Consider the following 14,403-nt stretch of genomic DNA (forward strand, 5'->3'; position numbering starts at 1 on the left):
TAATTTTTTTTAACAATATGCAAATTCTACATTTACTGTACTTTAACAATCCCATAGGAATAAAGTCCACTGTTTTTTTTCAGATAACTTTGGGGGAATGGGAAGTTAAAAATAAATCCTTTTTTATAGAAAAAAAAAATCAAGACGGGGGAAGCATTGTACCATGTGTGCAGCAAATGTTGCTTAAAGGAAATTTTAACTAGACCTGGCTAGTGATGAAAGTACAATTATAATTCAGGATTTATTATAATAGTTTCGAAACACAAACAATGCATTTAAAAGATCTTAAAATATAAGTTTGCTACCAAACTGCACCTGTTATTACAGAAAATATATCATTAATAAGGTATTGAGCTATATTTAACAAAGTTTTTATGACCCAAGAGATATATTTGAGCAGTAAGTGAAAATACAAGTACAAATAATTTTTTTCAGTAAACCAAGTCTGATCTGTGTTTCTATACTGTATCATTAAATTTGTATTAAGTAACTGAATATGACTTCGTATCAAAACTCATCACCATATTAAAACAGTTATGGCACATAGTTGGAGTCTAAAACCACTACTTAAACTGCATTTTAAAACTGCAACAGCAATAGAAATAATTGTTTCTCAAATCTTTACACTCAAGAGTTAAGATGCATTTCTGAACATATGTTCATTTAACTGAACAGGTTAAAAAACTACCAGTTCAAACACTCTTCTCTAGGGGAAAATAAATCCTAATGTAACTAGCAGGATAGGCTACTCATTAAAGCTGAACTTGGACAAGTTCCAGAATAAATTTAAGGAAATATGAACAAGCGAGTCTTGCTGTGTAGTGGCATGGAGTGAAAATGAATCTGTCCTAATTAAATGATTTTTAAATACACTTTGGTCGTACCCAGTTTGCTGACAAACTGTAATATAGACTTGCTGAAATATTTGGATAAATCTGGCATACCATTAAAGAAAATAGTTTTCTTCACTGTTTTTGAATGAAAACATGAACTGGACCTTCTTATACACCAAGCACAGGTACCAATATAACCAATTCACAGGCCTGTTATGAAATATTTTCAGTTTGTAGACTTTAGGAACAGCAACTCATTCTTGTAAAATCAACACCTCAGAGTGATTGAAAGAATATAGTGGTGAACAGCTGGGTCCAGAGGTTTATACAGAGTCCCCAACTGCAAAGCTGGACCCTGCGAAATGTTTGAAAAAATTTGATTTTTGTTATTACTCATATCCTGTACAGTAAAATACGATTAGTTCATTTTTTCCAAAATAACAAAACCAGTAACCTGCTACTAGAACCCAGCATTGTGCCTCAGAAGAACCTGAATGTAATTTAAATGTCCAAATAATTTCAGTCAGCATTTGCACACCTTTCCTCTTAGGCAAACGGAAAGTGTGTGCTGGTTTTATGTGACATGAATGAAGGCTTCATCTACATACCTACAACAAACCTGTATTTATTTCTACTTAACCTGATATTTTGTATCAACTTAAAGAAAATTATAATTTTGACCATTTTTCTTAACATTTAAGCAACTATTTATTATGGTAAAGGAAACAATGTCTAGCTATGTAATGACAAATATCAAACCTTTGAAGGGAACACGTGGAACGGGAACTGGAATGATTATTGTTTTAAATGCAAAACTGAAGTCACCACTACTCACAAAAAAAACCTAAAACATATCATGTCCACATATACTAATACAATTTTCAGTCTTCAGTCAGCAACATAAAGTTATTCATGTTAGAGGGCCAAGTTAATTATTATTAAAAAACATCTCGAAGACTGATGTCTTCGAACTTCTTCTGTTCTTCTGTAGACTACACTAAAAGCTGTCTGACATCTTACGTTATCTCTTACATGGATTAATTTTCAGGAGCTGCAGCTGCCTTGGCCTCTTATTTGTAGGAAACACTGCTAATCATACAATCTATTACAAGGGAGAAAACAATGAACTTAAAGGTTCACCACTTTTTTCTTTTTTTTTTCAGGAAATCAAAACATAAACTTAGTATTCCTGCAAATTTCAGATATGGGATTAGAAGACTACAATGCTATCATTTTTAAACTGACTACTGTACCATTTTTTAAATATTAGATCTGAAATTTGTCAGTGATGAAAAAATTTTTGTAAAGTATTCAGTCATATGTGAAGTTCAAAAAAAAACCCCTACAGATTTCCTTCAAACAATTGTGAAAACAAAACAATACAGGCAAGAGTAAAAGTTTCCATATGGCTTAGAAAATGAACAGAGACTATCCATTTTTCATTTTCAATAAAATGTGTGTTTTAATGGAACAATAAAATTTACCTTTCATAGCAAAGCAAAAATTAATAATTGCATATTACAAGACAGAAATAATAAAATCAAACAAATATCTAAAGGAAGAAACCTCAAAAAAATCTATTTTAGGTAAAGAATGCAGGACTCTAGACATACCTGTTAGAAGTTCTAAATTTGGATCTTTTAAAAAATAATTTTATTTGTTTTGATATATCTGGATATTAAAAGTTATGATCTTTGGATTAAAAATTATGATTGCTATATGCAAATAACTATATTGGCTTGTGAAGCAACAAGGAAATGAAAATCAGTGACCTCAGTAAGACAGTTATTGTAACTTTACCTGCCATGAGATACCACAAGAAAAAAGTGGAAGCCTGCAAAAAAAACCCCAGGACTGTGAGGGTAGGAAAGTACTAATTTTTGCCAACCTAATTCCAGCCACACTAAGCACGAGATGAGTCGTTCCACCCATTGGATTAAAAGTATAAGAAAGTAGGCAAGAAAGCAGTCTATGTCCATTTCTAGTTAGGTCATTGCCTATGTGTCACAAAATGCAACAGATCTGAACTAAAAATCTGTTGATACCAACAAGGGATTGGGCGTTTTCAGTCTTATTTTTGGATAAACTAAGGTGTCTACTGAAACTTTAATGGAGGAACATGTTATACCTGCAGCTGCACTAGAGAAACATATTTAGGATGTTAGATCAAATTGAGCTTACTAGCTCATCAATGGGACAGATGCTAGGGACCTAAACACTCATCACATTGCAAGTGAAGATCAAGTGAGTTGTCATTTCTTCCTTTGTAAAAAACTCTGTTTCTAATAATAAAAGTGATATGAGCAATCTACAGAAGAAGAAAAGGAGATTACAACCAGGCCTCAGCCTTCTTTAAGCACTTAATATATATGGGTTACACACATTAAACAACTTAATCTTATGCATAAAATTACATCTTTAAAGAACCATATCTTCAGAACTCCACAAAGTGTGGGGTGCACATCAAAAAACAAGGGATAAGAAACTCTCCTCATGGAGATGCCAATTCAGGACTTTTTTCTTGCTTGCACTTTAAACAACCAGCCTTTCTTTACTTCTTCTAGAAGGTCTAAATTTTTTACTTGGATCTAGGAATCTTCCTGTCATTGATGGTGGGTATTAGTGAGAACAAGGGAAGGGCTATGACATTTAGCTGCATTATGTTCAACAAGATCCAAACATAAGGACCATGAGAAAAAAGTCAGTACTCATTAGAGTGACCCATGATCAAAATGTATTAAAAGCAAAAAAAACCCAGAAACATTCCAGAAAGAAGCAAGGACTTTCTGTAGGGAAGCACCGGCTCAATGAAGGTGTTACAGGGTGGAATCATGTGAGAAGCAAAGGACTTTTATATCTACATCTAAATTGTGCCTTGTATCTTTTCACAAAAATAGCTCCTACCTGAAAAAGCAGCAATGACAAACTAAATCACATCATTGTCATTTACCTCTTATATAAAAGTTGGGGGGAGGGGCAGGGAGGAATCACACGGAACTTGGAGATGCTGTAACTAAACAGCTGCAGATGAACAAACCACCAGGGGTAACCAGGTAAAAGTTGCTAGTGGCCATAAACCTTCAAACTGCAAAGATCTGTAGTTTTTTGTAGCTTTTAGAAATCCAGTATCATTGCTTTATATATCCAAGTGTAATCCAAGCTCAGTGGCCACAGGGGTGGTACAGGGTTTGGGAAACTGGCTTCCCACAGAGCAGCCTGCTTTACTGTCCCGGGAAGTAACCCCATCCTCTCCCTTTCCTCTCCTTCTTCTCCTTTCACACAGTCCCAGAAGGAGCAGAAACAGCCATTAAATCAATCGTCTAAATCTGCCACACAGAGCCATTTGGTTGCCATTAGCAGGTAAAACAGGGAGCCAGAAGGGCTCAAACATGCTGGTGCTCAGTGAAGAAAACTGCACTGACAAATCCAGTTCAAAGGTCTTCTTGGGAACGAACACAGTTTCAAATTCCTTGCTGAAGATTCAGGGCTGAGCACAGCTCCAGCTTCAAGTAAACACTAACAACTGATCTCAATAAGAAAATTTGTCCTAAAAGGTAAGTTGGTTCTGATTTGGGGGTTTCTGTGAATTTCTTCTACTAAAAACTTGTGCATAGTGTTTATGTTGTTTCATAAATAAATTAAATACTTTGGTGGAAAAAAAGACATTTATACTGAGAGAAAAAAGGTTACTTGAAATTGTGGTAAATCATTTATAGCTAGTCAGAGAAGTAAGAAGGTGAATGTCTGCATCAGTGAAACAAAATTAGTACTTGAAGAAAAATATTGCACTAAATGGAGATGTCACAAACAAAATACACAAGACTAAGAGAAACAAAGCTATATCTTTAAAAAGCCATGTCTGTAGTGCCATACCTTTCCCTCATCATTCCCTGCTAATGGGGATATATTCACAGGCTACTGCTCAGTTCTGTTAAAGACAAATCACAATGGTTGGGGTTGGAAGGGAGATCATTTAATGCAACCTTACTGCTAAATAAAAGCACTTAACCCCACTCTTTGCCTTACAGTACCTCAAAAGCCAATTCCACTATCCTTTAAGATAAAAGTTACAGCATCAAAAGGAAGCTGCTGGAAGCAGGGAAGGGTGTTTTGTTTTTCCGATTACCAGAAAAGCCTTTAATATAGCAAAGGATGAATCAAGGGTGTCTTCAACAGCAAGGACATGAATGGACAAGGTGTGCTAATGGTTCACGTGTAGACTCTGCATAACTGCAGAAAGAGTATAAAGGCTTTAAAATTACTATACTGTGGCCTCATTAAGTAGCAACCTCAAAAGAATTTTAAAGGATATCAAAAGCTATTTAAAGCAAAACATTAAATCTCAGTAAATGCGTAATACTTTGTACTTCAAAGACTACAATTATTTTTAAATCTAATTTTAACATCTTTAAGCACTGACTCCAGCATTACTTTATACCATTCATTCCTCAAAAATAATACAAACTTTAAAGCAGATTCTATGTATACACTTTTCCTGTGTTCAGTTTTGGTCCATTCACTGTGTGTCTCATAACATTTATTTCATTAATTAAAAACTCCACACATGAAGAAAAGATACTGACAGTAAAACACATCAAAGCTATTTTCTTGTAATATGTATACACAGCCAAATCCAAGATGTATCCAAAATCAAAGTCATACATGTACTTCCAGAGCAATAGACTGTCAGCGACATTAGAAAAATTCCATTTCAATTTGCCCTTCCTCTAAAAATTTATAATACAGAAATCAGATGCTTAATTCTGTCATTCTCCATGTATATGCACATTTCTTCACTATCAAAGGTAAACATGATTAGAATATTCTAATCATGTTTACCAAATATATTTCCTTATATTTGATTGTTTATTTTGGAATCAGTCATTAAACTCAAAGAAAAAACACAGCAAAGTAAAAATTTTTTAGGTTTTTGTTTAAAAAACATACACGTTATAATGGGCAAAAAAAAATCTGATCAATTGAAAAATGAATCCACAATTTTTGTACTCATGTCTGAACTAACACAATCCTTTCCTTTTCCTGCGTTGATATCAGAAGTACCTGCAACAGGTACTACAACCCATTTCCAAATTTGATAAACAGGTTTTATTCTCACAGTTTACTGTTTAAGGACTTTATATCCCACCCGAGCCTGACTCAGTTGTTCTTTTTTTCATTTTTTGTTCAAATGGCCCTCTAACATTCTCATCGAAAACATGCCATGCTAAAAAATCTAGTTCAGAAACTGGGAGCTGATGTCCTTTAGAAGATTAAAACATAATGAAAAGCAGACAATGTTTACCAAACATACAGGCCCAATGGAGGTCTAAATGTTCACATGTTTTCAATACAGTACCTGTTTCTCAGTATGTACACCTGACAGGTTACTTTAACTTACTTTAAAAGGCGTTCCTGAAGAAACAGTAATAAAAAAATACAAAGCTATAAACAATGAGGATAAAAGTGCTTGAGGAAAAACACCAAGGATGTTTCCTTGCACACAAATGCTTAGCTTAGAACCCAAGACAGATCCTGATCTATGAGAAGGACTATTCCTATAGAAAAGGCACATTGGGTTCTGGGGGAGACAAGCATGAGGAGAATATAGCAAACAAATGATCCTGGACACAGGACAAAATCCTTCTCCAACCTAGAGATGAACACAGGTGCAGTAAAGCTGCTAAGGTATTATGGACAGCTGAACATGCACAGGAGCCCTTATATTTGGTTTGAGTCAAGATAAATACAGCTTTTTTTGAATAAAATGGTTTTAGTTACCATTTATCATGGTTAAACTTTAACCGAGAGTCAGATTAACATGCTTGTAAGAGTAGGTGCATAATTTAAGACTACAGAGTTTCTGGTGCCTACTGCTTGAGAGTGAAGCTCTGCAGAGTCAAAAAAGGATATGCTACAGCTTGCTCAGCAATATTACAGTGATCCATGAGCGTAATGAAGATAACCATATTATAGCTCAACTGATAAGCATGTAGCTTATTCAAGAAGCCTTTAAACATACAGTTTCAGTGAAGGTGGAATATTTGATGCATAAGGTGAATAATACAATTTCATAAACATAATTCTACAGGGAACTATATTAGAAGTCCCAACGAGAGAAAGGCCATTTTTTTTCTTCAAATTATTGTATTTAATGACTACAAATTCTTAAAACAGTGCTTGCAATCCTATCAACTCCCATGGCATTGTCTTTAAAAAAAGATGCAAAGGAAAAGGTGAAAGGTTAGAGAGCAACTGCAACACTATAGTACAGTTCTTCAGAATTCTATGTAATACCCAACATTTGAACAGGGCTGGCTAGCAGAATGACATCACAGTCAGCTTCAGAGTGCAAGTTTCAAGCATCCTTGACTGCAAACTAGGGAGGCCAAGTGCAGGCTCCAGTAATGGTCTGTGGCTGTGCCCACTGCTGACTGGTTTGCTTGCTCTCTGCCAGTCTCAGGCCACAGCAGCTGGCACTTTCTCAAACGATGCTGAAAGGACCAAGCATGTCAGAAGCTCTTCTCAGTCTAAAGCCTGGCCATATCCTTCTTAGCTTTAATTTTACTTTTTTTCCCCTCTTTTTCGGAGTAGAAGGGAAAGCCACAAGTATGTGTACATGAACTGAGCTACGAGAGGTTACCAGGCCTCAGGGCAATGGATGTCTTCTAGAATATTTTATTTAGCAGCCATCTAAATATTTAGATTTATTTAGATGACAACTCAGAGATTATATTTTTCTTTGTAATTCAGAGATACACTTAAAGAGGTAGAAAAAAAAAGCACAAAACTGCAGGCAAAATTCTGGAGAAACAAAGGACAAACTTTGTGTGACGAATTGCCACCAGTGCATCTTTCTAGTCAGAGTTTACATGGGTAAAGCCTCATATTAAGAATATCACTGAAAACCTTAACCAGATCATTTCATACACATAGCTTTACCACTAAGAGAAACAAAATTTCTAAATACATCCTGTGCAAAAGGAATATATATTAAGAATTCATTTTTTCTTTAGAATCTATGCTACAGAACAGCACTTCGGCTTTAAGACTAAGTTTTTGAAACCTTTCACCAGTTTCTAACCAAAATTTGTCTTTAACCCTGAAAATCCCATTTTGACATACCATTTTCTTGTTTTTAGTACAAATGCCAGCAAATACTGATGGCAACAGTTATAACAACCAGGATTAAGTATTAGCCATGTGCAATCACTTTCCCTGGACAGATATTAGTCAATGGGCTTAATTTACTTTCACTGAAGAGCCTTGACAATTAATTAGTCTAAATAACTACACTGGAAACACTACAGATGACCACCCTTTACTGTCAACTCTGCTGAATTTCCTCCTCGTGGACAATACTGAACAATACAACTGCTTCCAATTTACACTGATTAAAAGTGAATTTTTAACAGATTTGCTGAATGCTGCCTGCCACATCTGCTGAGAAGTAGTAACATTAGATCTGGACTTGATTTTTTAAAAAAAATTAAACTAGAGGTTTGCAACTGAAGTTAATTTGTTGTCACACTAATCAAGCTGCAAGTCATGTATTTAGGATGCAAAACTCTTCCTGGTCTAAGGGCTCTTCTTGGAAACTGACAACAGCTCCTTCCAGAAGTTGAAAAGTGCCCCAAAATGTTCTTGCTGAAATTTGACATATTAATATCACTACAGATTATAAAATGTTACACACAAGCATTGGCTCCCTTGAACTTTTATAATGCAAGATATGTTAAATCACATTTTCAATGAAAAGTCCTTCTCCTGTTAAAGTTGTTAAATCACCCTTTATTACTGTTCGCAATGTGCTGTGATATTGCCATACTTACTCCTCAAACACAAAGATGCACAGTAAACCAATTTCTGAAACTGTCAAAGTTGCTGCTCACAAAGCCTTACCAAAACCAGCTACCAATAAGTTAATTTTAAAAATCTGATTTAGTATTATGTTCTTTGATGCATTTTCTAGGCAATGGCAGAGAAGTATACAATGCTGAAGCAATCCAGCACACTCCCTAGACTGATTGTTCACATCTGAGGCAATTCTACACAACCACCTCTGCAGAACCCTAGAGAATGACTGTTGCATTCTGCTTTTGCACAGCCCATATCACTGGCGTATCTCAATAGTTCAGACAGGTTTTAACATGTGCTAGCTCTAACTGGTACAACGTTCATGTGGCTGAAACTCCCCTGTCCCATACACTGATGGCATCTGTTCAGGCATTCAATCTACCCTGAATTTTCATCTGGCAGATATATCCAATTACTAACATAACTAATAGTCACAACTGAATGCTAAAAAATGAGTTTCATGTGTTTTCAACCTGTTTCTACTTCTGACCCAGGAAACAAGCATGCCCCTCAACTGCCCATGTGAAACGCAATCCACACCCAATCTAAATTGACATTACTCTTGATTTACCATGACTAGCCAGTAAAACAGGCTGCCAAAATCAAGACTGAAGTGTCAATTTATGAGAAAACTTCCTAGATTTACGATCTAGTGTTCCCAGTCTGTGGATATTGGGCTCTGTGTTTCCTGCCAATAGGGTCCGCTTGCCTCTTACTAGCACAACTGCACTGAACAGCACAACAGCTATGTCTTGTGACTCTCAAGCTCAGAAAGCTACTGTGATTTCTAGATCTAAGCAGATTATTCTACTGAACATGCTCTGCAAAGATGTTTCAATTAAAAAAGTAACAGAGACAGATAGTTGACCTGATCCCCCATAATACACTTTTAATCCTCTCTTCAGTGAGCAGCAAATCCTAAAATCTCCTACTGTCATCACAATAGTACCTTGTAGGTAAAGGCCATGTCACCAGGAGCTAACTTCCTTCCTAAATAACTTACTGTGTAAGAAGCCAGATCTTCATCAACCAATCTGCTTGTGGATCAACGTGAATTGCTGCCACTCAAGTCAGTTCACTGGGATATCATCAAAAGCACCCAGGATTTACAAAAGGACACAGAGCAGACATGAGTGGATGCACATGCTGACTCATACTGGAGCCTATAATGACCTTATTGGATTGTGTAAGGAGTCTAACAATGAATTCTGTCAATAAGAATACGGCTGTATGGCACACTAGTACATGGTTACGACTGAGAGGGATGTTTGCCTTGTAAGGGGACACATCATGGAAGAAAATGGAAGCAAAACTGTATGAAAATACAAACGACTTCACAGTAACAAAAATTTGAGCAGAAACCTATACAGTAATAATGAGGGCTTTAGAATCCTCCATTTCTGTAATAGTAATATTAAAGTTAAAAAATGTAAGAGAAACTAAATTGTGTGTACAAAGCAACCATTTCACAACTACATGGTGACAAATACAAAATAAAATGCAGGAAGTCAGGTAAGAAAGTAAAATGTTGATGTTCAGGTTGCTGGCAAAGTATATTTCTCAATATCACTGCATAATAGTTAGCCAAAAGGCTAACTTCCTAGTGTGCCAGTCAGAGTATCAAAGGCTGTCATAGACAGAGACAGTGAGAACCTTCCCACAGACCTGATAAAGAAAAACGAGAGTCTGGAACAGGTTAAGAAAGCGATGCAATGCAATAACACACATAACTGGACTGGTATCTAGCTCAAAATATACAGAGGACACTTCACTTTCATTCCGATATCAGAAAAATAAAAGGAAGGTTATTAAGAATATATATTGTGTAATGTTAGTTTAATATTCTTCAGAAGTACAACAAAGTGGTATTTCAGAAGTGATAGAGGGTTATAACACTAAAGTGTCTTACACTAGATTACCTCATCTGTTACCACAGACATTGTAGCCAAAAGAACAAAAGGGAAAGAAATCAGCTAATTCCTGTTTGGCAATAAACATTTTTGTCCTTCATTCTAGGTTTTTAACCATATTCTGCTAATTCTCAGTTGGTTTTAGACATCCTCCTAAAAGCTCTGAAAGCTGCTTTACAATCTGACATGCAACACTATATAAAGTAGTTGTAAAATATTGACATGAACGTATTTTGCATCTTGTTATGCTTGACAAAAACAAAAGACCAGATGGTTTGTACTTTCCAATAAAAACAGATTAGCTATGCAATCTAAAAGATGTCCAAGACTTAGTTAACTAGTGAGTTTGAGCATATTCTTTTATAGAAAGAAAGAGTATTAACTGCAATTAAAACAGACATCAATCTACTACAAAAACAAAACAGCACTTTATGACAGTTTATGGTTATTTACTGGAATTCACTGGGCTGATGCTGTTGAAATTTTATCTCTTAAAATACCCTGCCAATGTTTATCAATCAGTTTTAAAAAATTAATATTACTACAGTATTTTATACACTGTATACATTTTAAGATTATTGTACTGAAACTAGAAAAGAAAGCTATTCTACTGATTTATGTCAGAAATAAAGTTGAGATTTTCACTGCTAACTCAAAACATACTACCTAAGGGATTCCATAACAGTTCATAAAATGTCTTTGTTTTTAAAAGGTATGGTCTGTGGTATATATTTTCTACGAAGAAATAGAAGAACACATGTAGCATCAGATGTGTATACTTTAAGAAACTCTGGAATGTGAAATCCACAAATCCAAATAAAGCAGGTGGTATAATTTGGGAGGGAGGATTGAATTTAAGTTTAATGACATTACCAGGTTATCCTACCAGACTAATTCTCACTCACTGCATGACTTCAATGAAGCTCTCAGTCCTCATGCTGATTTCGATTTAGTTGAAGTGCTATTTGATGTGTTTCATCTGGAGTTTTATTCACTTCAAACTACACTTCATTTAACCAGGCTGCTGCTGTACTCATTTGTTTTTCTACTTTATTACTCACAAATTGGTGCTGCTTAGTTTAGATAAATCCTTGGAATAAGTTCATTTTATATAATTATCTTGTACTGTTAATAAATAAACAAGCTTTAGAAAAAGATCATATCACAGGAAAAAAGTGAGAAAAATATTAAAATACACTAGACCACAATAAGTGTTGATCTTACAAGATCTACTAATAAATGCTGATAGACGATTTGCTGTTTTAGCAGGACCATTCCCCTGCCTCCACTCCCCAAAACTACTGCTCCTTTATGTTATTAATCTACCCTACTCTATTTTCCAGCTGGGCACACACCGCAATACAATGCATTTTTAAAAGAGAGAGATAGAGAAACAACAGCGAAACAGAAACGACAAGAGAATCAGAGAATGCGCGAGCGAGAGAACGCGAGCGCGAGACCACGAACACGTGAGACAGAGCGTGATGGCAACTGTGCAACCGCACATGTGGAAAAGCACGGGACACCAGGCATGGGCCAGCAAGAAAGAGATGGAGCATAACGAGCACAAGCACCTGCAGAAGAGCACTCATGAAAAAGCAGCAGCACTTGAACTTGTCAGATGACAGATTTCTTTAACTATTTTTCGTCTGAAAAATAATTTTTTTGATTTTGCGTAAGTAACCTTGGGATTTATAATACAGTAAATAAATTTAAGTTTACCATTAAACACTAATTCGTTCTTACAGTTTGCTAACAAGGATCACTAACCAGAGCTTAGTGTTAAATGTTAGGTGATGTCATGAAAGACTGTCAATCTTAACCAAGCCCTGAAGTACTCTGATTAGTGCTGATTATGGGTTATCCTGGTAACATTTTTTTCAGAAAAAGGTTGCAACACAACAGCAATTAACTTGAAGAGGTTAATACTTTTGTAAACTATTGATAAAAAATATGACAAAGCCAGTTAGGCTGCTACCACCTGGTGGTGTTCTGATAATGCTAAAACCCTCTTACATTCAACATGGTGTCACAGCCTGTGAGAGAAAAATTAATATATTCTCTGTGTGGCACTCAGAACAGTCACAGACATAGTCCTTTTTTCTTAATCCATTAAGCTTTCACAAACAAATGTATCTTATAAATTAGCTATGCAACACAATGTTTGAAGCCAAAGTATTTAACATATTAACATGTTTTCTTGCCATTTTCTGTAAAATTCTATACATATGTTTAGTCAAAGTAGTATTACAGACCACTACTTCGCAAAAGGAGGGACAAACAAAACTAATATCCTGTCCAAAGTATTGCCAAAATGCATTTTCCTGAAAATAGATTTTATAAATGCATTGACATCTATGTCCACAAGATTTAAACTGAAAAGATAAATTTAAATACTGAATTTTCCATGACAATTAAGTTTAAAAAAATTTTATATAGCTCATTTCATAATAAAGTACAGAATTTGTTTCAGAAGAAAAGTGTTCTCATTTAACATATGAACTACTACAAACAGCTAAAATACCTGATCACAATGTTAAAACACTTCAAACTGTAATGAGAGATAAATAAAAGTGTAGTAGAGACTTCGTGGGGTTGGGATGTTTTGGGGTTTCATCCTCCAACTTGTTGCTTTTTATTTGGTTGAGTTTCAAACAGCAATAGCTGACCTTGTCAGTTAAACACATCAAGCTTTGCTAGTAGTATGTAACTTAGAGTGGAAACTGGTTTTAGAAATCTACCAGGTCTAGAACAAAGCTATTTACTACAGGGCTTGTGGATGCTGCTTTCTTGGCCAAACAAGGGTCTAAAATGTTTATTAACAGCAATCCTTACAAAGAAACTTATTAATAATAACAAATAATAGTAGAATATGACAGATGAGACAGAAAAGTTTAGGGATATATATGAAGCTTTGCATTTTTACGTCACTCATTAGAAATGCAAAAGTAATTGTGCATTACTTAAACACTTAATGCTCAGGCTTAATGCTCACCAATATTTGGGAAACTTGATCAGCTTGCCATAAACAGCAGTACTGAATGAGGGGATAACTGGAACAGGGATGCAGTATAATCCTTTACTGTCCAAAGAAGTCAGTGCTGCTTGAAAACCAAATACCTGGAACAAATTCAGTTAGTCAAACAGTATGCTACCACATGATTAGATCACTTTCAAGTTATTTTATAACATAATATAGAGAAATATACTCAATAAACATTAAATAAATTATGTATTAATTTTAGATAATTCCTTTCACCCAAACACAAATACAGCTACAGAAATCTACATAAAATAATGCCCTAACAGGAGTACATACAACAATATTTTCTTCACTCAAAAAGTATTAACTACGCTCTGCTGAATTTTTAACAAAATGCTGAATTACAATTTAACAACTCAAATAAAGTTATTCTATATCCATTAACTTGCAGATCGCACACTGCCTCATATAAAATAGAATCACTTTTGGTAATTTTAACAACAGTGGCATGAAAAAGTGGTATTTAAGGAAATTAGAAGCTTTCCTTCAACAACAAATTAACTTTAGTTGCAAACCTCTAGTTTAATTTTTTTATTAAATCGAAAAGCTTTTTTTCCTTCAAAAAGCTTTCCTTTCCCTGTTCAATATGGAAAACGAACTTTTGCAGATTTGCCTTTTATAATGCTGTACCACCATTCACATAAGAACAGACCACTTTGGCCAATATTAAAGCTAGCAAATAAACCCTTTAAAACTCAAATCTGATGTTCAAATGTTGCTGCTGTAAAGTTTTTGAATAGAAAAATCCCCTCAAACTGAAAAA

The 14,403-nt window shown here is 35.0% G+C and overlaps 1 protein-coding gene across 1 annotated transcript in view; it reads right to left on the reverse strand.

The window, feature by feature from the left end:
* Positions 1 to 14,403, reverse strand: part of VPS13B (vacuolar protein sorting 13 homolog B) — a 424,599-nt gene that overhangs the window by 343,020 nt on the left and 67,176 nt on the right. The window contains 1 exon segment of the mRNA XM_032708140.1: positions 13,593 to 13,717. Coding sequence (XP_032564031.1) covers positions 13,593 to 13,717 — 125 coding nt within the window.

This window comes from Chiroxiphia lanceolata, chromosome 1 (genome assembly GCF_009829145.1).
Source record: "Chiroxiphia lanceolata isolate bChiLan1 chromosome 1, bChiLan1.pri, whole genome shotgun sequence".
NCBI classification, from domain to species: domain Eukaryota; kingdom Metazoa; phylum Chordata; class Aves; order Passeriformes; family Pipridae; genus Chiroxiphia; species Chiroxiphia lanceolata.